This window comes from Myxine glutinosa, chromosome 1 (assembly GCF_964187855.1).
Source record: "Myxine glutinosa chromosome 1, kmMyxGlut1.1, whole genome shotgun sequence".
NCBI lineage: Eukaryota > Metazoa > Chordata > Myxini > Myxiniformes > Myxinidae > Myxine > Myxine glutinosa.
Window position 1 is genome coordinate 277,220,339 of NC_136261.1, and position 23,307 is coordinate 277,243,645.

A 23,307-nucleotide genomic window follows, 5' to 3' on the forward strand; every position below is an offset into this window, starting at 1 on the left:
GATGGAGTGTCAATCCCTGAACTTTGTGGATGGTTGTTGCCCAGGCTCGTACCAAAGGAACTGTCTTCTACTCACTTCTGCTGTCTTGTTTCTTTGAATGTTGAGCATGGCCTCGTGCCAACTGATTGATACAGCAGCTGGATGCTGGTCCCTGTAGTGACTTCGTGCAATAGCACTTGCACCAACTCTGGGATGATCAAACTCGACCAAGATCAAGCTGACATTATTGGTGGCTGTCTTGACAATGGCTTTGACTGTTCCTCTGGCACCATTCACTAGGCCATCACTAACATCAACGTTGATAAATCAACATGACCTTTGCACCAACAGCTAGATGTAACTCACTAATCAGGCCTCCAGTATTTGCTTTGCTCTTGGACATGGTCATCTTGAGCTGAGCAGTGTGCTTATCTTTTAATAATTATCATTAAAAAAATATACGGGAGGAGGCGCTCCTATGGTGAAGATTTAGTGTCCATCGGACCAACTGTTGCTAAGGAAAAAAAAATTCATTACTTATCGAATCAAGCGTTGTACTTGTCGAATTATGACGTCATAATGAAGGCACCCACATCATTAACATATCGTATTCCCCATGGGGAGTACTTGACAATGAGCCATGTCTCAATTTTTTCCATGGAGCGGGGTCGGAGATATAGAGGGGCAAAGTTTTTCGGTTTTTGCAAGATGGCTCCTTTACAGCTGAACTATGATGTCATAATTATCATTAAAATATTCTACAGGAGGAGGCGCTCCTATGATGAAAATTTCGTGTCAACCGGTCCAATAATTGCAGAGAAAAAATTCATACTGATCGAATCAAGCGTTGTACTTGCCGAATTATGACGTCATTATTATGGTACTGATGTCATCATCATTAACATATCTTATTCTCCAAGGGGAGTGCTTGACCTTGAGCCATATTTAAAAAAAATTCCAATGAGTGGTTTCGGAGATGTAGAGGTGCAACTTTTTTCGATTTTTCCAAGATTGCGCCTGTACCACGTGACCAATGACATCATCATTATCATTATAACAATTCTACAGGAGGAGCCGCTCATATTCTGAATATTTAGTGTTCATCGAACTAACAGTTGCAGAGGATTTTTTTTTCATACTGATCAGATCAAGCGTTGTACTTGTCGAATTATGACATCATAATGGAGGCACCATCATCATCATCATCATCATCATCATTAACATCATCATTAACATATCTTATTCCCCATGGGCAGTACTTCACAAATTTTTTTTTTGTTTTTGTATACAAGATCGAGGCTCGTGAAAGAGAGAACATTAATCACACAGAAAGACAAACCGACACATAAAACATATAACATCGGGAGCGGTAGACAAGATGGGGAGAGAGGGGGAAGGACACAAACACAACATTTGAGAGCAGGGACCGAGAGACATGGAGACATTGAGAGATCTGTGGGAGGGAGAGGGCTTTGGGGGGGGAGGCATGGGAAGGGGGGGTGGGAGAGGTATAAAACATATGGACACTGCCAGGACTTCCAGGAAAGAAGTTGAAATTTCAAACAAGGTGGATCTGGGGTGAATTAGTGGGGGTAGAAAAGATCAAGGTTTTGGATGGGGGAAGATAAGAGATGGTGGTGAACAGCTGTTTTAAAGACCTGGAGGGAGGAGTGGGATTGAAGGGGGTGAGGGAGTTTGTTCCAGAGGCGGGAGAAAAGTGGAATGAAAGAGTGAAGGTGAGCAGAGAGCCGAGATTTCGGCAGTTTAACCATCAGAGGGTTGCTGGCAGATCTTGTGCGACCTGAAGGAATATTTGGGGGACAGAGCACAGATAGAGCTGGGGGAGCTAGGCCGGAGAGGAGTCGGTAGAAGACAGAAAGACCACCTACCTGCCTGCGGTGAGTGAGTGAAAGGCCCTCAGAGATAGCTTCATCGCAGGAGATTCCAATGATTCTGAAAGCGTTGGTTTCAACAGCGTGAAGCCGAGCTAGGTGTGAGGCAGGAGCACCGGCCCATAGTGGAGAACAGTATTCCATTGAGCTGCGGATGAAAGCCTTGTATGTGGTGAGGAGCTCAGGTGTGTCTAGGAAGGACTTCGCACGATGGAGGATGCCCAGTCGGCGACTGGCTTTGGAGGCCAGCTTGGAAATGTGGTTTTCCCAAGAAAGATCATGGCAGATAGTGAGACCCAAAAGCTTGAGCGACAGAACTTCTTGGAGAGGATTGTTGAGAAAGTAAATGGGAGAGTTGTCCAGTCGATCTTTTCGGAGAGACATAGTAAGAGTGTGAGATTTGTCAGGATTGAAAGACATGTTCCACTTGTTTGACCAGTCTGTGATTTTGTCCAGGTCTTCAGAGAGTGAGGAGGCTGCAGACTGCCGATCTGAGGGAAGAGAAATGGAGCGGCAGAGAGTGGAGTCATCAGCAAAGAGATAGAGAGGATTTTCCAGAGAGTCGGAGAGATCATTGATAAAGACCAGAAAAAGCACATGGCCCAGAACACTGCCTTGGGGAACTCCAGCCTGAACAGGAAGGGGAGATGAGAGAAATCCATTCAGGGCCACACGTTGACTACAACCAGAGAGGAAGTCCGCAAGCCATGCATGGAGATTTCCATGGATACCATAGGAGAGTTTGGTGAGCAGAGCTGGGTGCCAGACCGTATCGAAGGCATGTGATATGTCAAGGGAGACAGCTCTGATTTCCTGTTTGGCATTGAGGACCTCCATCCATTGTTGAGACAGCAGAAGCAGCATGTCCAGAGTAGAGTGACCTGGTCTGAAACCAAATTGATGATCAGAGATCAAGCCATTGGAGAAGAGGAAAGATTTCATATCCGAAGCAATGATGAATTCCATGACTTTGCTGATAATTGGGAGCAGGCTGATTGGTCTGTAGTTGCAAGGATCTGTTTTTGCACCTTTTTTGTGTAAAGCGGTACTGTTTGCTGATTTCCAGGATGCTGGCAGATGACCTTGAGCAAAAGATAGGGTTTAAAGAACAGAGAGAGGGTGAGAAAGAGAGGCAGAGCAGGGTTTTAGGACCCGTGGGCTGATGCCGTCTGGTCCAGTTGCAGAATCAGAGTCGAGGTTTGACAAAAACTCCTCCACCTTGTCAGGAGAGAAGGACACAGAGTCCAGGAGCAGTTGGGTTCGACTGGGAAAGGTGGGAGCAGAGAGAGATGGGTTTGGGACACAAGATTTTGAGGCAAACACAGAGTTGAGGCATTCGGCTTTGTCACGTGCGATGTCAACTGTGTGGCCATTTGAGGTAAGGGAGGGGATGGAAGGGGAACAAACACCAGAAACGGATTTGACCAGATGCCACCAGGATTTGGAGGAAGGAGACAGGTTTGAGAGTTCATTCTTGAGTGTGGAGAGATAGTGCTTCCTGGCACTCCTGAGGGTAGACACACACTTGTTCCGCGTTTGGTGGAAGGAACTGAGATTGCCTTCAGTTGGATTAGCCTTCCAAGAGGCAAAGGCAAGTTGTTTCAGGGCAACTGCCTCACCACAGGATTCAGTGTACCATGGACGGGAGGAAGGGTAAGACAACTGAAGACGAGATGGGATAAATCTGTGCATGAGAGAGAGCAGTTTGCTTTGGAAGAATTTCCAGGAAGAATTTATGTCAGAGGCAGTGGAGATGGGAGACCAATCCAGACGATTGATGGCTGCTTGAAGACCGTCCCAGTCGGCCTGAGTGAAATGCCAGACTCGTCGACACTGAGGAGGCTCTCTGAGAATGGCCAGAGAGATGTCCACTTTGACAAGCACATGATCAGAAGAACCGATTAGAGCAGAAGAAGAGCAGCAGACATTAGCAAGGAAGTTTGTCATAACCAAGTCTAGAAGAGAAGATACTCCATTGGCTGAGATCCAGGTCGGGAAATTGACAGATTGTGTCAATCCTAGTGATTCACAGAAGTCCTTTGCTGAGTGCCATGACTGGTGAGAGAGGAACCCACACCCAACCAGCTGGCATGATGACAGTTGAAGTCACCACATATGAGGAAGAGAGAGTTGGGATGAGTGGATAGAAGTTGGTCCATGTTGTCAGACAGTGAAATGTAAATGGAGTCATCACTGTTTGGAGGACGGTACAGAACACATATGAACAAAAGTTGGGAGCGGAGAGGAAGCCGTAGCCAGAGCTGCTCCTGGGGGTGAGGAGGAGAGAGGGCAGTGCAAGGAGAGTGAGGAAGAGAGTTTTTGATAAAGATAGCCACCCCACCACCAGGACGAGGCTCAGGTCTATCATACCGGAGGAGGGAGTAACCAGGAAGAGATATTAAGGAATCAGAGACATCTTGAAGGAGGAAAGTCTCTGTTAAGCAGATCAAGTCTGGATTGTCAGAAGCAACCTGTATGGAGAGATCAGTCAGGTTTGAGCGAAGGCCCCAGATGTTTGAGGTCCATACCGTTAATGAAGAGAGAGGGGGAGCATCGGGTTCAGGACAGGGGAGGGGAGGAGTAGGGTAAGATGAAGGATGAGAGGGGGAGGTAGGGAGAGCAGTTGATAGTGTGTCAGAGATTACAGAATAGTTCCAAGAAAGAGAAGGATAAGGAGGATGAAAGGTTTGATGGTGAAGGGATGAGGCACAGTGAGTGGTTGTTTGAGGGGGGGGGGGGGGCAGAGGAAAGTAGAAGGTTGGGGGGGGGGGGTGGAGGTATGAGATAGAAGGGAGACGAAGTGGGGAGGAGGCAGCTTTGAGGAGGAGGGGGGAGGAGGGAGAATTGGAGAGGAATGGTATGGGGGGAGATTTGAATGGGAGGGGTTGGGGGGAGTTTTGAAGGGGAGGCGTGAGGGGGTTGTTTGGGAGGGGAGGGGCAAGGGGGGAGTTTAGGAGTGGAGGGGCAAGGGGGGGAGTTTAGGAGTGTAGGGGCAAGGGGGGGATTTGGAGGGGAGGGGCAAGGGGGGAGTTTAGGAGGGGAAGGGCAAGGGGGGAGTTCAGGAGTGGAGGGGCAAGGGGGGAGTTTAGGAGTGGAGGGGCAAGGAGGGAGTTTAGGAGTGTAGGTGCAAGGGGGGGGGGTTTGGAGGGGAGGGGGGCAAGAGGGGAGTTTAGAAAGTGGATGATTAATGAAAGACGAACATTGATAACAAATTGGGTTTGTTGTGATTTTCAAGTTAGCAATCCGATTCAGAACGATGGAGGAGGGGTGGAATGAATGTGAATTTAGAACATGTAGTGAGGGAGACGTATAAGAGATTGAATTTCTTTTTTTTGATGTGGAATGAGTTGGAGAGGAAATTGAGAAAAGCCTTTTAAATCGGAAGAAAAACAGCGTGTTGTAATATACCACTGAATAAAACACTGAAGGGGAAAGTTTAAACATATTTAAATAATATTTAAACAGAACCGTGAACAATCTTATATGCACAAAATACCAACGGGGGGAGAGCCGAGAGGGACCACCACGAGTCACGTGAACAGGGCAAAAGGTGGATGGCAAGGAGATAATGGGGGCGGGGCAAACAGCACACCTGGACAGAAAGTACAGGATGAGACAACAACACACGTGGAGAAAGGAAAATAAATGTTTTTGGTTATTTATTATTATTTGAGCAGTTCCCATTTTTTCCATTAAGCGGTTTGGGAGATATAGAGGTGTAACGTTTTTCCAAGATGGCGTCCATACCACGTGACCTATGACGTTATAATTATCAGCAAAAAACCTTCAGGCAGAGGCGCTCCTACGGTAAAATTTCATGTCAATCGGACCAACGGTTGCCGAGAAAAGGAATTTTTTAAATGCAGACACGGCACACGGCATACGGCACATGTACACAACCGATTGCTTAACCCCGCTTTTCACTTCCCGAGCGCAGGGTAACAAGCATTATGGCTACATGTCACAATCATACAGTACTAAGAACACAAATGTTTACAGATCACCACAAAATCATGATATATTGCAGGCCTGTCCTCACCACCACCCTGCTCGCCCAAACTACATAACTACTCCTCACCCCACCACCCTTTCCAACGACTGCCATTAAGATCAGAGCATTCACTGCCTTTGCAAATCCCTAATGAAGACCACTCTTATGTAATGCCAAAATGTTGGGCTTTTTGGATGTTGGTTGTGCTTTTGCATTCTCTAATGTTCAGTTCTCACATTTTTGCAAATATGGATTCTCCAAACTACAGACAGTTCTTTGATATCAAGAAAACTAGTTTACACAGTATCGTCATCCTCATAGGCCCTATCCTATTAATTTATGGTCAGCGGCTAATAGAGCATGTATAATTGGCCCAAGTCTTTGATGAACCAGCTGGCCTGATGGTCGACTGGAGCTGATCTGTGCAGGAACTTGTCATTTGCACAGGGTACCAGCAGCAGTTGCCCTCTCCTTGGGAAAGACACTGTTGGATTTTTAATGTATACCAGCAGTCAATGATGGTAGACCTGTCCACAGTTTAGCATCCCACCGACAGACAACACACTCATTGATGCCATACGCTGCTGTGAAACTTCAGGATGAAAATTCATAATCAGGTGTCGAGAATCAAAACCAGGCAAGACAGCTCAAAGGCAAGCACGCTTCTTTAATGCTATCCTGCTTACCCCTCAACCCTATTGCCTCTTGGATGTTACCAACTGATACTTTCCTGGCTCAATACGTGCTAGTCTAAACCATTCCTGCCAAAAAAAGTGGCAATAGTTCTTATCAAATAAAAACGTCAGTGAAAGATCATTCATTCTTCTGTTTTTTTTTTTTAATGGCTTAGACTAGCACATATTGAGCCAAAATAAGTGTCTGTTGATAACATTTCCTGCCCTGTCATTATTGGCTTGTAATTAGTATGACCGATATAGAGGGTTGTCGTTTGTATTATAAAATCTTACCATAACTAGAACGGCACTTGGTAGATAGCATACCTCTGCCAGGCTGAACAGGTTACGTTTTGTATCCCACTGATAGGTTAGATCTGGATCCGGATGTGAACCAAAATCGAATCAGCTTGTTATTGTCACCTACCCAACTCATCTACCAAATTTTGTCATAGATCGTCCACAACTTTTTGAAATATCATGAAATACTGTTTTTCGTTTTTGGCCCTCACTCAATGGTGAAGAATCTCTTTATAAAATTAAAAAAACTCTCGTATCCGGATCTGGAGTTGGATCTTCCCCAAAATCGAATTGATTCGTACTGGTCACACAACAAACCTGCCCACCAAGTTTCATACGAATCCGTCCATGATATCATTTTATCATTGATATCATTTTGATATCATTTTAGTCCTCTCACTCAATGGTGAAGAATCACTTTTTAAAAAATCTCTGATCTGGATCTGGATTCAAATCTTCACCAGAATTGAATCAATTATTCCTTGTCACACACCCAAACCTGTCCAACAAGTTTTGTCTGAATCCATCCATAACCTTTTGAGATATCCTGTTTACAAACGAAAAAACAAAGACGGGGTGAAAACATCTCCATCCACCTTCGGTGGCAGAGGTTGCTTCATGCCAGTGCAAATCTTAACATCGTCTTTTTGTGTTTTTGTTTGGCTCAAAAATACATCACCACCGAGAATGCAAAACAAAATGGAAAGCAGGAAAATGTGCACAGTGGAACAGTAGTGATGAGTGAGTTAATAAAGTGTTTGGACAACAAACCGCACCTCCCAAAACCTTGTACTCTGATTTCTGTGAAACGATTGCCTCGGGCAGGAACAGCAGAATAGGGATTGTACGACTCAGTCCAGCCCACTGCAGGCAAACGTCTCTCCTCTTTTCCCTGGAAACGTACAACCACAGCACAACCACGTCCTCATTATTTTCCTTCTCCCCTCACATGCCGAGCCTTCTCCACACCTGACCCCCTGGCCATTTCCCATCAACAGTCCTTTATTTGAGAGATTACAGCAGTGGAAATGAACAGTTACAATCCTATTTCACAATGCGTTTTTCAGTGGTGAACCTAAAAGTTAATTTTTGCAATTAAGTACCAAATCTCAAAGCATTGCATGATTGTGCATTATTACAAGTGTATATTAAATGTCCAAATACTCCTCTTATTCTCTCTGTTTCTCAATCTACACATACCCACTGCCCATGCCTATTAAAAAAATATTTGAAGATCCCATGGATAGCAACTCTCTATTACCCTCTCCCATCGTTCTTCTAGAAAGATTGCTGCCATATTCAGCTGCAAAGTTTGCCAACAATAATTGTTCTTACAAATACACAGTAATGATGAATATTAGCACTTTGGGATCGTCAATCCAGATAATAATAATGATGCAGCATGCAAACAATGAGGTCCATGAGTGATGCCCAAAGCACCCAAGTTATCTCATCCACCACCCATCTAAGGCGACCCGGATCTACAAGTTACAATCAAACCTGGGGATTCCACATAAGGAACAAGGCATGAGTGACTTGTTGGTACGATAGAAAATCATTTTGTTTATTTAATGATGGAATGATGCATCAACCTTCATTGGAAATTGATCAGGATCTTGTGGTAATTGCAGATGCTGTGCTGTAGAATCGACAGTTAAAAGATGGGCGAGGAGTTTAAAAAGTTGCTGAAATGAAGTGAATAACAAGGAATGAGGTGGATGAACCATTACATTATGCAGAAAACCAATGATTATAATCAAGAAAACCACCAGGAATGTGAAACAAGTAGAAATAGATCATCAGCAAATTATGGAAGGTATTGCTGTGCAATGTAATATCTCATTGTTTCATTCTCAATTCTTGCAGGACCATTTGGGTATGAAGAAGGTGCCATTGCAATGGGTGTCACGTGACTTCACCTGATATCAAACAAATGCAGCATAATGTAGACTGTGGATACTACATTTGAATGAAACAAGCGTTACGCCTAGGTCCCCCGTCGGGGAAGTGATGTGAGTTGACAAAGTGGAAGACGCAGAAAACATGCTATGATATGATATTTCGCTCACAAGGTTCAGACATACATGGAGGCGGCCATCTTGGATTTTGACGTGGGTTGCACCCACACACCAAATTCGAATGCGGTCCTTCGCTTACGCATGCACGCCCGCACGTACGCCCACACGCACGGACGGACGGACACATGGATGGAGGGGAAAACCATAGTCCCCCTTTCGCTCCGCGGTGCGATGGGGGACAATAAATATATACATTTTAAATAAATAAAAAATTATTTGGATGAGAACAAAGTGTCTTTTTCACACTGGAGACAGAAAGACAATACCTCCAATGGAAATGTCTAAATCACCTCAAGCAATAAAGTCAAGTGTAGGCCATTGCCAGAAAAAGGTTCAATATGACATCTATGAGGATAATCAAGAGCTTATTCCATAGCAAGTATATCAATGGGAAAAGTACTATCTTATGGAAGATAAAACTTCTGGTCAGAAAGTCTCTTTTCAAAAGTGGTCTCCAGGGGTGAGTTGCTGTCAAAAAGCCCTTTATGTGTCAAGGCAACAACGCCAAGAGACTGAAACATGTCCAAGAACATCAATTGGGATGCTAATCAGTGGAGAGGGGTATTTTGGAGTGATGAGTCAAAGTTTGAAATTTTTGGAACAAAGAAGGCAGCACAGTATGTCAGAGGGAGTGAGTGTTGGTGAGAAGCAGTGGTGTAGTCCGGGTGGAGCACACCGGAGCGATGTTCTGGCACGCCAATCCATCAGAAGCGGAGCTTAGCTCCACAACAGTTTAAAACCCACATTCATGATCGGTTGAGTTACTGTGCTTTATGTGCTTTCATGGCCAAATAATATGGATCAAACCTTGGATATGTCAATATGTTGGACACTTTGTCTAGGGAGCGATGTCATAACAATATGGGTTAATAGTAACTAACACAGACCTGGATGAATTGCTGAATACAACAAGGTCCAGAAGCAAGACAAATGAGACAGACACGGCCTTGTGTTGGCAGAATAGATAAGCATATATACAGTCACGTGAAAAAGTAAGTACACCCCATGTAAAGTTTTGACTTTTTCAACATATTTCAACATACAGCTATTTGATCTTCATTTCAACAATATTGATAGATAAAGGTGATATAATATAACAAATATCATGAAACATTTACATTTTGTAGTCCATTGTATAATTTAAATAAACATGAATGCAAATTTCGCATGTGGAAAAAGTAAGTACACCCCTACATTTATCACTACTTCAAATACCTAAAATTAGAATCAGGTGCACCAGCTCAGGTGCAAATGATTAGAACATCGTTAGAGAGGATCTTGGAGGAACCTGTCTTATTTAAACCTCAGACATTTCGTTTGGTTTGCTCTTTGTTGTTGAAGTGTGCGGCGTCACCATGCCTAGATCAAAAGAGCTCTCTGAAGCCTTCAGAAAGGTTATAGATGCCTACGAGTCTGGGAAGGGATTTAAAAAGATCGCCAAACAATTTGAAATCAATCATTCGACTGTCCGGAAGATCATCTACAAGTGGAGAAGATTCCAAACAACTGCCAACTTGTTCAGGCCAGGCCGCCCCATCAAGTTAAGCCCGAGAGCAGACCGCAAGATGCTGAAAGAAGTCTCTAAGAACCCCAGAATGTCATCACGGGATCTACAGGTAGCTCTTGCCAATGTTGATGTCAAATTGCACGAGTCTACCATTAGAAAGAGGCTGCACAAATTTGATCTACATGGGAGGTGTGCCAGGAGGAAAACTTTGCTGTCCAGAAAGAACATCAGGGCAAGACTAAAGTTTGCCAATGAACACCTAGGCAAAGACCAGCACTTCTGGAACAATGTGCTCTGGACAGATGAGTCAAAGGTAGAGCTATTTGGCCACAGTACCAGAAGACATGTTTGGCGAAAACCAAAGACAGCATTTGACCACAAGAACCTGATACTAACTGTAAAGCATGGTGGTGGAAATGTTATGGTTTGGGGCAGCTTTGCTGCATCAGGGCCTGGGCAGCTCACCATCATATAATCCACTATGAATTCTTCATTGCACCAGAGGGTGCTTGAGGATAATGTGAGGCCATCTGTCGGAAAGTTGAAGCTCAACCGAAGGTAGACCTTGCAACATGACAATGACCCTAAACATCTATCTATAATTCCAGTAATCTCTGTATGTGTGTTTGTTTGTTTGTCTGTGACCGCTGTTTCTCGACAACCACGGGTCCGATATACTTTAAACTTGCCAGGTATATTGCTGGGGACCCGAGGATGTGCCTTTTCAAGGTTTCATATTAATCGGACAATTACTTACCGAGCTATGTCCAAAAAACGATTCAACCAATCAGAGAGCAGCGAGCTATCGCGTGTGCCGAACGTGGCGAACACACTCTGCCTCGGACGGCACATTTGAGAGCGTATTCATTTATTTCACGTTGGCAAACTATGTTGCCGCTATGTTGGCGTTAAACTATGTTTTAAAACTAATTAAAACCATTTCATGTAAATAGAGGGGGGGGGGGGGGGATTGTCACTGTACTCGCAAGCCGTTCGCCGTTCGCTTTGGCGTTGCGAATGGACCAAAACATTTCATGGACCAAACCATTTCATGTAAAGCGTTCGCCGTTCGCTTTGGCGTTGCGAATGGACCAAAACATTTCATGAACCAAACCATTTCATGTAAATAGAGGGGGGGGGATTGTCACCGTACTCGCACCCACGTACCCACGTACCCACGTACGGGCATTGCACCCACGTACGGGCATGCCCTAGTACCAGTAAATCCACCAAGGAATGGTTGAAAAGAAAGAAATGGAGGATTCTGGAATGGCCAAGTCAAAGCCTGGATCTAAATCCCATCGAGATGTTGTGGGGGGATTTGAAACGAGCTGTGCATGCAATAAACCCCTCAAACATCGCACAGCTGAAAGAATTCTGCATGGAGGAGTGGGCAAAACTTCTCCCAGTCGATGTCAGAGACTGGTAGACAGTTATAAGAAATGCCTACTTGAGGTTGTTTCTGCCAAAGGGGGCAATACCACCTATTAGAGCCAAGGGTGTACAACTGTACATACTTTTTCCACATGCAAAATTTGCATTTATGTTTATTTAAATTATACAATGGACTACAAAATGTAAATGTTTCATGATATTTGTTATATTATATCACCTTTATCTATCAATATTGTTGAAATGAATAAAATAGCTGTATGTTGAAATATGTTGAAAAAGTCAAAACTTTACATGGGGTGTACTTACTTTTTCACGTGACTGTACTGTATATTAACATCATGTTTATCTGCTCTGACATCTCCTTCAATACTCATGGATATTAATGAGGTTGTTGATCTACTGATGTAGGTAATCTACTAATGTGGATCCATAATGAGGTTGTGGATCTACTGATGTAGGTAATCGACTGATGTGGATCCATAATGAGGTTGTGGATCTACTGAAGTAGGTAATCGACTGATGTGGATCCATAATGAGGTTGTGGATCTACTGATGTAGGTAATCGACTGATGTGGATCCATAATGACGTTGTGGATCTACTGATGTAGGTAATCGACTGATGTGGATCCATAATGAGGTTGTTGATCTGCTGATGTAGGTAATCTACTGATGTGGATCCATAATGAGGTTGTGGATCTACTGATGTAGGTAATCGACTGATGTGGATCCATAATGAGGTTGTGGATCTACTGATGTAGGTAATCGACTGATGTGGATCCATAATGAGGTTGTGGATCTACTGATGTAGGTAATCGACTGATGTGGATCCATAATGAGGTTGTGGATTTACTGATGTAGGTAATCGACTGATGTGGATCCATAATGAGGTTGTGGATCTACTGATGTAGGTAATTGACTGATGTGGATCCATAATGAGGTTGTGGATTTACTGATGTAGGTAATCGACTGATGTGGATCCATAATGAGGTTGTGGATCTACTGATGTAGGTAATCGACTGATGTGGATCCATAATGAGGTTGTGGATCTACTGATGTAGGTAATTGACTGATGTGGATCCATAATGAGGTTGTGGATCTACTGATGTAGGTAATTGACTGATGTGGATCCATAATGAGGTTGTGGATCTACTGATGTAGGTAATCGACTGATGTGGATCCATAATGAGGTTGTGGATCTACTGATGTAGGTAATTGACTGATGTGGATCCATAATGAGGTTGTGGATCTACTGATGTAGGTAATCGACTGATGTGGATCCATAATGAGGTTGTGGATCTACTGATGTAGGTAATCGACTGATGTGGATCCATAATGAGGTTGTGGATCTACTGGTGAAGGTAATCTACTGATGTGGATCCATAATGAGGTTGTGGATCTACTGGTGTAGGTAATCTACTGATGTGGATCCATAACGAGGTTGTGGATCTACTGATGTAGGTAATCTACTGATGTGGATCCATAACGAGGTTGTGGATCTACTGGTTTAGGTAATCGACTGATGTGGATCCATAATGAGGTTGTGGATCTACTGATGTAGGTAATCGACTGATGTGGATCCATAATGAGGTTGCGGATCTGCCATTCAGATAGGTTAAGGTTCTTAGATTGGGTAAGTAAACTATGTTTTGGGGTTTGCAATTTAAATGAAATCCTATAAATTATATTAAAGTTTAGGAACTACCAATACTGTGTGTGTGTGTGTGTGTGTGTGTGTGTGTGTGTGTGTGTGTGTGTGTGTGTGTGTGTGTGTGTGTGTGTGTGTGTGTGAGAGAGAGAGAGAGAGAATCTTTTGCTTATCATAAATAAAATAATTTTGAGGACTCATATGGTTAGTGTCATGTTAAAACTTGATGTGACGGTCGATAAGATCTGGCGATGACATCACAGCAGACACATTTTTGCAGGGCTCCGGTACCTCAAAAGTTGGCATTGCACCGCTGGTGAGATGTACTATATGTGCCTAACGCCTACTGTGAAGCATGGTGGACGTTCTGTTCAGGTTTGGGGATGTATTTCTGCTGCTAGCATTAGTGATACTAGGGCATGCCCGTACTATATATATATCTAAAATTATATCCCCCCCCTCTATTTACATGAAATGGTTTGGTCCAAAGCGAACGGCTTGCGAGTACGGTGACAATCCCCCCCCCCTCTATTTACATGAAATGGTTTGGTCCAAAGCGAACGGCTTGCGAGTACGGTGACAATCCCCCCCCCCCCCCTCTATTTACATGGAATGGTTTAGTCCAAAGCGAACGGCTTGCGAGTACGGTGACAATCCCCCCCCTCTATTTACATGCAATGGTTTGGTCCAAAGCGAACGGCTTGCGGAGTTTGGTAAAGAAATCGCCATAGCTCGGTAACTACTTGTCCGATTAATTTAAAACCTTGAAAAGGCACATCCTCGGGTCCCCAGCAATATACCTGGCAAGTTTCAAGTATATCGGACCGGTAGTTGTCGAGAAACAGCGGTCGCACACACACACACACACACACACACACACACACACACACACACACACACACACACACACACACACACACACACACACACACACACACACACACACACACACACACACACACTACTGGAATTATAGATAGATGCTGCGAATTGAAGGAAGAATGAATGCTGACAAGTACAAGCAGACCCTAATCCACCATGGTATTTCATCAGGAAGGAGGCTGATTCGTAACAACTTTGTTTTCTAGCCCGGCACGGCAATGACCCCAAACACACTGGAAATGTCGATAAAACATATTTATAAAGGAAAACAGATTCAGGAACTCTACAACTAATAGAATGGTCCCATCAAAGTCATGCCATGTAAATCATAGAAGCTGTCTTTGATTATTTGGACAGGCAGAAAAACGAAAAATAACCACAATCAAAAGATGAATTATGGGAAACATTGCAGGATTCATGGAGCAACCTCTCAATGGAATTTCTCCAAAATTGCAGAAAAGCATTTAGAAATGGATATCTGCTGTATTGCATGAAAAATGTGGTCTCACCAAATATTAAGGGGTGACGGGATGGCCTAAAGGTACACACACTCGCCTCTAAACTTTCTAGCCTGGGTTTGAATCTTGAAAGCCTGGGTTTGAATTCCTTGCCGGAGGAACCGGAAGCGGTTTACATTTTGTATCCCACTGATTGGCCGGACTTGCATCCGGATCTTCACCAAAATTGAATCAATTCTTCCTTGCAACACACCCAACCTGTCCACCAAGTTTCGTCTGAATCCATACATAATTGTTTGAGATATATTGCTCATCGACAAACAGACAAACAGGGGTGAAAACATAACCTCCGTCCACCTTTGTAGTATGGCAGATAGGTGCAGGAATTGTGCTTTTGATGACACAAGCATGTCATTTGGCACACAGTCAGCGTATGTCCTAAGAAAGATATTTGGCTATAGGGCCATCGCAGATTTGTCCTTTTTTGAAAAATGGCCGCCATTGTTGTCACAAGACAAATCTGCGATGGCCCTATAGCCAAATATCTTCCTTCGGGCATACTCTAACTGTGTGCCAACTCGCGTGCTTGTATCGTCAAAGTCACAATTCTCCCAAATATTTCACCTATCTGCCGTACTTATGGTGGTGGAGGTAATTAATCCAATAAAGTTCTACTCTAAAATAAGAAATACACTAGTTTGGCCTGAGTCATAAACCACAACGATAAGACAATCATTCCTAAATATTTTCAGGGTAACTTCCTATGTTTATCACAAACTCACCAAATAAAACTGAGTGTAGAACATGAAGGCAGCATATACTGACTTCCTCAATCATACGTTAAAATAATCACCATGTATTGCACCGTCACCGACATCCACAGCTTGGCAATCTCATGAGCAGACTTACTCAGTTTCCTCAGCAGATGATGAAGAAGATGGTGATGAAGATGACGAGGATGAAGATGTAACGTCGATGCTTTCATTGGACATGCCTCCTTTCCTCCAACCTTTCTGTCCGTCTCCTTTGAGCGGGCCGAGTCTTTGTCTCTCCGTTTTATAATTGGATCTCAAGTTCCAACCGAAAATGTTTTGCAAGCTAAACCCGGTCACATCAGGATTGGTTCGGGAGTGCATCAAACCTGCCTAACCTCTTTCGGTAGCAAAACAATGAGAAACCACAGGAGCCACCATTGCCAAACGCATCTTGGCAAGAAACAAATTACCTCCCTAAAATTCACCGAATTAGAAAATTCTACCAAAAATATTTGAGCCACCAATCCTCAGGAGCATGAGAGAAGAGAGTCCTCCTTTCTTCACAAAGATGATGCTTAAAGTCATCAGATGGAGAATTCAGTGTACTGTGCATACGTATTCCTGGCATCCATCCTTGAGGATTGCCTTTAGTGAAGAAACTGCAAAACAAAATGATGAGAAGGCAGAATTAATGAGCAGCTCTTAATATTGGTACAAATCATAACCATATATACTGTTCCTTCGACACTATACCCATTACTGACCAGTTTGGATGACTCAGCACGTTTTCACTCACTCATTCTTTGTGTTCATCACTGTGATATGTCGTAGAAACGTTTTTAATTGTGATCTAAGGCTCGTGGCGAAGCTTGTATATTATCACATGCAGAAAAAGGACATTGAAGGACATGTGTGCTGGAACATTGCCTTCAGAAAGTATTAACACCCCTTGACGTTTTTCACATTTTGTTGTGTTACAGCCCGAATTTAAAATGGGTTACATTGAGATTTTATTTTGTCACTGATCTACACATAACACCCCATAATGTCAACGTGGATTTTTTTTTGAGAATTTTTTACAAACTAAAAATGAAATGCAGAAATATGTAATTTTCATAAATATTCAACCCCCTGAGTCAATACTTCGTAGAAGCTCCTTTGCCAGCGATTACAGCTTTGAGTCTTCTTGGGTATGTCTGTATCATCTTTGCACATCTGGATTTGGGGAGTTTCTCCCATTCTTCCTTGAAGATTTCCTCAAGCTTTGGCAAGTTGGATGGGGAGCGTTGTCAAACAGCAATCGTGAAGTCTTTCCACAGATTCTCAAAGGGATTCAAGTCTGGGATTTGGCTGGGCCACTCAAGGCCTTTCACGTTCTTGTTCTGAAGCCATTCCAGTGTTGCTTTGGTTGTATGCTTGGTGTCATTGTCCTGTTGGAACATAAATCTTAGCCGCAGTCGAAGGTCTTTTGCACTCTAAAGCAGGTTCTCCTCAAGCATTTGCTTGTATTTGGCTTCCTTCGTTGTTCCCTCGATCTTTACAAGTCTCCCAGTCCTGGCAACTGAAAAGCATCCCCATAGCATGATGCTGCCACCACCATGCTGCACTGTAAGGATGGTGTTAGATGCGAGATGAGCTGTGCTTGGTTTCCGCAAGACGTAGCACTTTGCATTCAGGCCAAAGAGTTCAATTTTCGTCTCATCAGACTACAGATTATTTTGCCTCATAGTCAGTCTTTCACATGCCTTTTTGCAACCTTCAGGTGTGCTGTCATGTACCTTTTTCTCAGGAGTGGCTTCTGCCTGGCCACTTTCCCATAAAGCCTAGATTTGTGAAGTGCCACAGAGACTGTTGTCCTTCCGGCAGGTTCTCCAATCTCAGCCGAGGAACTCTGTAATTCTGTCAGAGTGGTCATTGGGTCCTTGGTCACCTCCCTGACCAAGGACCTTCTTGCCCGGTTGCTCAGTTTCGTCGGATAGCCAGCTCTAGGAAGAGTCCAGGTAGTTCCTTATTCTTTCAATTTCCTAATGATGGAGCTCACTGTGCTCTTGGGAATTTCAACACTAGAATTTGGTGTATACCCTTCCCCAGATCTATGCCTCCTCATAATTCTATCTCGGATTTCTACGGACAGTTCATTGGACTTCATGGTAGAGTTTCTGCTCTGACATGAACTGTCAACTGTGCGACCTTATGTAGAAAGGTGTTTCTTTGCTAAATCATGTCCAATCAATTGAATTGCCCACTGGTGGATTCCAATGAAGTTGTCGAGACATCTCAAGGATGACCAAAGGAAATTGGATGCACCTGTGCTCAATATTTTTTTTTTTTTTTTTTGGTATACTGCATCGAGGCTCATGAAAGAGCTAACATTTATTTCACAAACAAACCAACCAGACAAACAAAATATACAAAAAGAGGGAGCGGAAGACAAGATGGGGAGAGAAGGGGAAGCACACAACCACAACATTTGAGAGCAGGGAGAAGTGTGGGAGGGAGAGGGCTTGGGGGCAGGAGGCGTGGGAAGGGGAGGGGGGGGGGGGAGAGGTATAAAACACAAGGGGACTTGGAGTGTCATAGCAAAGGGGTTGAATACTTGTCGACTCAAGACATTTCAACATTTCAACGTAAATTAGATATTTCTGTATTTCATTTTTCATTATTTTGTAAAAACTTCGAAGAAAATTCCACTTTGACATTATGGGTTATTATGTGTAGATCAGTGACCAAAAAAATCACATCTTAATCAATTTTAAATTCAGGCTGTATCAAAACGTGGAAAAGGTGAAGGGGCATGAATACTTTCTGAAGGCACTGTCGATTAGCATTCACAGACAATGGACAAATTAACACAGTATATGGGATTTGTACCTGGGTTGCCAGCTCTACAATCTACAGTCACGTTAAAAAGTAAGTACACCCCATGTAAAGTTTTGACTTTTTCAACATATTTCATCATCCAGCTATTTGATCTTCATTTCAACAATATTGATAGATAAAGGTGATATAATAGAACAAATATCATGAAACATTTACATTTTGTAGTCCATTGTATAATTTAAATAAACATAAATGCCAATTTTCCATGTGGAAAAAGTAAGTACACCCCTACATTTATCACAACTTCAAATACCTAAAATTAGAATCAGGTGCACCAGCTCAGGTGCAAATGATTACAACATCGTTAGAGAGGATCTTGGAGGAACCTGTCTTATTTAAACCTCAGACATTTAGTTTGGCTTACTCTTTGTTGTTGAAGTGTGCGAGGTCACCATGCCTAGATCAAAAGAGCTCTTTGAGGCCTTCAGAAAGAAGGTTATAGATGCCTACGAATCTGGGAAGGGATTTAAAAAGATCTCCAAACAATTTGAAATCAATCATTTGACTGTCCGGAAGATCATCTACAAGTGGAGAATATTCCAAACAACTGCCAACTTGTTCAGGCCAGGCTGCCCCAGCAAGTTGAGCCCGAGAGCAGACCGCAAGATGCGGAAAGAAGTCTCTGAGAACCCCAGAATGTCATCACGGGACCTACAGGTAGCTCTTGCCACTGTTGATGTCAAAGTGCATGAGTCTACCATTAAAAAGAGGCTGCACAAATTTGATCTACATGGGAGGTGTACCAGGAGGAAATCTTTGCTGTCCAGAAAGAACATCAGGGCAAGACTAAAGTTTGCCAATGAACACCTCGGCAAAGACCAGCACTTCTGGAACAATGTGCTCTGGACAGATGAGTCAAAGGTGGAACTATTTGGCCACAGTACCAGAAGACATGTTTGGCGAAAACCAAAGACAGCATTTGACCACAAGAACCTGATACCAACTGTAAAGCATGGTGGTGGAAATATTATGGTTTGGGGCAGCTTTGCTGCATCAGGGCCTGGGCAGCTCACCATCATAGAATCCACTATGAATTCTTCATTGTACCAGAGGGTGCTTGAGGATAATGTGAGGCCACCTGTCAGTAAGTTGAAGCTCAACCGAAGGTGGACCTTGCAACATGACAATGACCCTAAACATACTAGTAAATCCACCAAGGAATGGCTGAAAAGAAAGAAATGGAGGGTTCTGGAATGGCCAAGTCAAAGCCCAGATCGAAATCCCATTGATATGTTGTGGGGGGGATTTGAAACGAGCTGTGCATGCAAGAAACCCCTCAAACATCGCACAGCTGAAAGAATTCTGCATGGAGGAGTGGGCAAAGATTTCTCCCAGTCGATGTCAGAGACTGGTAGACAGTTATAAGAAACGCCTACTTGAGGTTGTTTCTGCCGAAAGGGGCAATACCACCTATTAGAGCCAAGGGTGTACTTACTTTTTCCACATGCGAAATTTGCATTTATGTTTATTTAAATTATACAATGGACTACAAAATGTAAATGTTTCATGATATTTGTTATATTATATCAGCTTTATCTGTCAATATTGTTGAAATGAAGATCAAATAGCTGTATGTTGAAATATGTTGAAAAAGTCAAAACTTTACATGGGGTGTACTTACTTTTTCACGTGACTGTATGTGCTCAGTTGGAAATGCAAAAAGAGATGTTTTAAAGGTAATCCAAAGACCTTTCAGAAAGGACTACTGCTCCTACTTTAATGTTCCCAATTATTCTGACATTGTGGGGTCAGCCAGGGAACGTTGGCCCAAGTCATTCACTAACTGGCTGGCCAGGCCTGACATTTGACCTAGGTTAGGGCTGGAATTTGGAATTTGGTCATGGTGCCGGTGATGGCTCGCCTACTCTTCATGAAGGACACCCTGGCATCTTTAACATCCACCAACAAGTAGACGGGACGCCCATTTTAAGGTCCACCTGAGGGACGGCACACACATTGATAAATCACTCTGCCTGTGAAACACTAGGATGACCATTTATAGCTGTGATTCAAAACCAGGTTAGATATCTTCGAGGAAGATAATATGTAAGTCAGCCGTCCTGCCTGTAATCATGGAACGCTTGGTGCCTTGCGCCGACAGTAGTTACAGTTAAATACTACCTGCAGCTTCGGGCACGTCACAGTATCACATGTAATGAGAAATGAGTTGGTCTTTTATGTTATAAAGTACGACCACCATGACCTGCACCACTACCACCACAAATTGCACCATGACCCCCACGGATTGCACCACGACCTCCACGGATTTGCACCACCAACACCACGGATTTGCACTGTGACCACCACAAATTGCACCACGACCACCATGGATTGCACCACGACCACCATTGATTGCACCACAACCACCACTGATGACTCCACAACCACCACTATTGATTGTACCACAAACACCATGGATTGCACCATGATCACAACAAATTGCACCAAGACCACCACAAATTGCACCATGACCACCACGATTTGCACCACGACCACCACGGATTTCACCAAGACCACCACGGATTTCACTATGACCAGCACTGTTTGCTCCACAACCACCACAAATTGCACCATGACCACCACAGATTGCACCACAACCTCCATTGATTGCACCACAACCACAATGGATTGCACCATGACCACCATTGATTGCACCATGACCACCACGGATTGCACCACCACCACAACAAATTGCACCATGACCACAACAAATTGCACCACGACCACCACAAATTGCACCACGAACACCACTGTTTGCACCATAACCACCACGACCACCACGGATTTGTACCACTAACACCATGGATTTGCACCATGACCACCACAAATTGCACTACGACCACCACGAATTGCGCTACAACCACCATTGATTGCACCACAACCACAACGGATTGCACCACAACCACCATGACCACCATTGATTTCACTAGGACCACCACAGATTGCACCACGTCCACTACAGATTGCACCACAACCGCCATGGATTGCACCACAACCACCATGGATTGCACCATGACCATCATTGATTGCACCACAACCACAACGGATTGCACCACAACCACCATCGATTCCACTAGAACCACCACAGATTGCACCACATCCACTACAGATTGCACCACAACCACCATTGATTTCACTAGGACCACCACAGATTGCACCACGTCCACTACAGATTTGCACCACAACCGCCATGGATTGCACCATGACCACCATTGATTGCACCACAACCACAACGGATTGCACCACAACCACCATTGATTTCACTAGAACCACCACCGATTGCACCACATCCACTACAGATTGCACCACGACCACCACTGTTTGCACCACAACCACGACAACCCACATTGATTTCACTAGGACCACCACAGATTGCACCACGCCCACTACAGATTGCACCACGCCCACTACAGATTGCACCATGACCACCACGAATTGCACCACGACCACCACGGATTTGCACGACGACCACCACAAATTGCACTCCGACCACCACGAATTGCACGACGACCACCACAAATTGCACCATGACCACCACGAATTGCACCACGACCATCAATGTTTGCACCATAACCACTACGACCACCACGAATTGCACCACGACCACCAGGAATATTGCACCACGACCACCAATGTTTGCACCATAACAACTACGACCACCACAAATTGCACCACGACCACCAGGAATATTGCACCACGACCACCAATGTTTGCACCATAACTACGACCACCACGAATTGCACCACAACCACCACGGATTGCAGCAAGACCACCACTGATTGCACCACAACCATCACGACCAACCACAAATTGCACCACCTCGCACACGGACTTCACAATGTCGACCAACAACCAGTGAAATGGCACAGGCACAGATTTGCTCGAAGGCTAAATGGAAGAAACGAAACGGCATCGTAGAGGAGGGCAGTGATCCTGGTGGAGGTTAAAGGATGAGGCGCAGGAGAAGACCGAGGAGGACGACGAGGTATCCAGGACAGCGAGGGAGACGCTTAGCGGAGGGTTATCATCGGGTGTGAACGGATAGGGCCCAAGGACGCATCGTAAAGCTATGGAGAGAAATATTACAAATGGAACAGGTAAACGGACCAGGAATTAAGAAATGAAAAAATGAAATAATTCGAAACGAACGGACCAGGTACCCAGGAAGGGAGATCGGCGGAGCCGGCAGGACGAAGCTCGTCGCCGTGCCCGAATGTTCATCAACAGGGACACTTTGCTTCCTCATCCGCCCCCCTCCCCCCAGCGCTGCGAGCCCAAAACATTTCATTATTTCCTCGGTTTTTTGCGCATTCCGGTCTTTAACTGGAAATGTGAATGGCCAACGCAATTCTTTTTAAATTCTTCCCCTCCCTTTAAACCCCGCTTAGATCATCAATTACCCCCTTCCCTCCGCAAGTTAAAAGATCCTTCTCGAAGGCCATAACGGTCGGCAATTAGCGGCATGAAGACCAAAGTACCAGGTGGGTTGACTCAGCCTGCCATCCTTCCGAGGTCGGTAACATGAGTGCCAGCTACCTCGGAACAGGGGCACTGCATCAGCGGCACAGCCACGCTTCCAGAAAATGATGCAACCAGCAGCCACGGGCAGCATACGAAACGACAAGATGTGTGAGGACGCGACGTTGCTTCCATATTTAAAATCAGATAATTGTTTTATATAAAACGTGTTTGCACTGACATATTGCTCCCACAGGCTTTGGCTGCTTCGTAAATGCAACAATAAAGAGCAATCAGAGTGCAGACCCTCGCCACGACGTGTGCTTAGTGGTTTTTAAGGCATTTGTGTTCAAACAAATATGGCGGCCAAACCACCTGACCGATGACGTCATCGTCATTTTTTTTCTCCACCA

General features: G+C 44.2%; 1 protein-coding gene across 3 annotated transcripts in view; it reads right to left on the reverse strand.

The window, feature by feature from the left end:
- The window catches only part of TTLL5 (tubulin tyrosine ligase like 5), a 232,972-nt gene extending 210,294 nt beyond the window's left edge, over positions 1-22,678 (reverse strand). For 2 of the 3 annotated variants that reach the window (XR_013620981.1, XM_078766220.1), the window contains exons 1-3: positions 22,590-22,662; positions 15,711-16,215; positions 7,613-7,728 (exon numbers count right to left, since the gene is read on the reverse strand). Coding sequence is in view for 2 of the 3 variants with exons in the window: in XM_078766220.1 (XP_078622346.1) it covers positions 7,613-7,728; positions 15,711-15,937 (343 nt within the window). In the remaining variant the exon portion in view is untranslated. Of the gene's footprint in view, positions 1-7,612; positions 7,729-15,710; positions 16,216-22,589 lie in introns of all 3 variants that reach the window. The other variant, XM_078766222.1, reaches the window with a different exon arrangement.
- Positions 22,679-23,307: the final 629 nt, after the last annotated feature.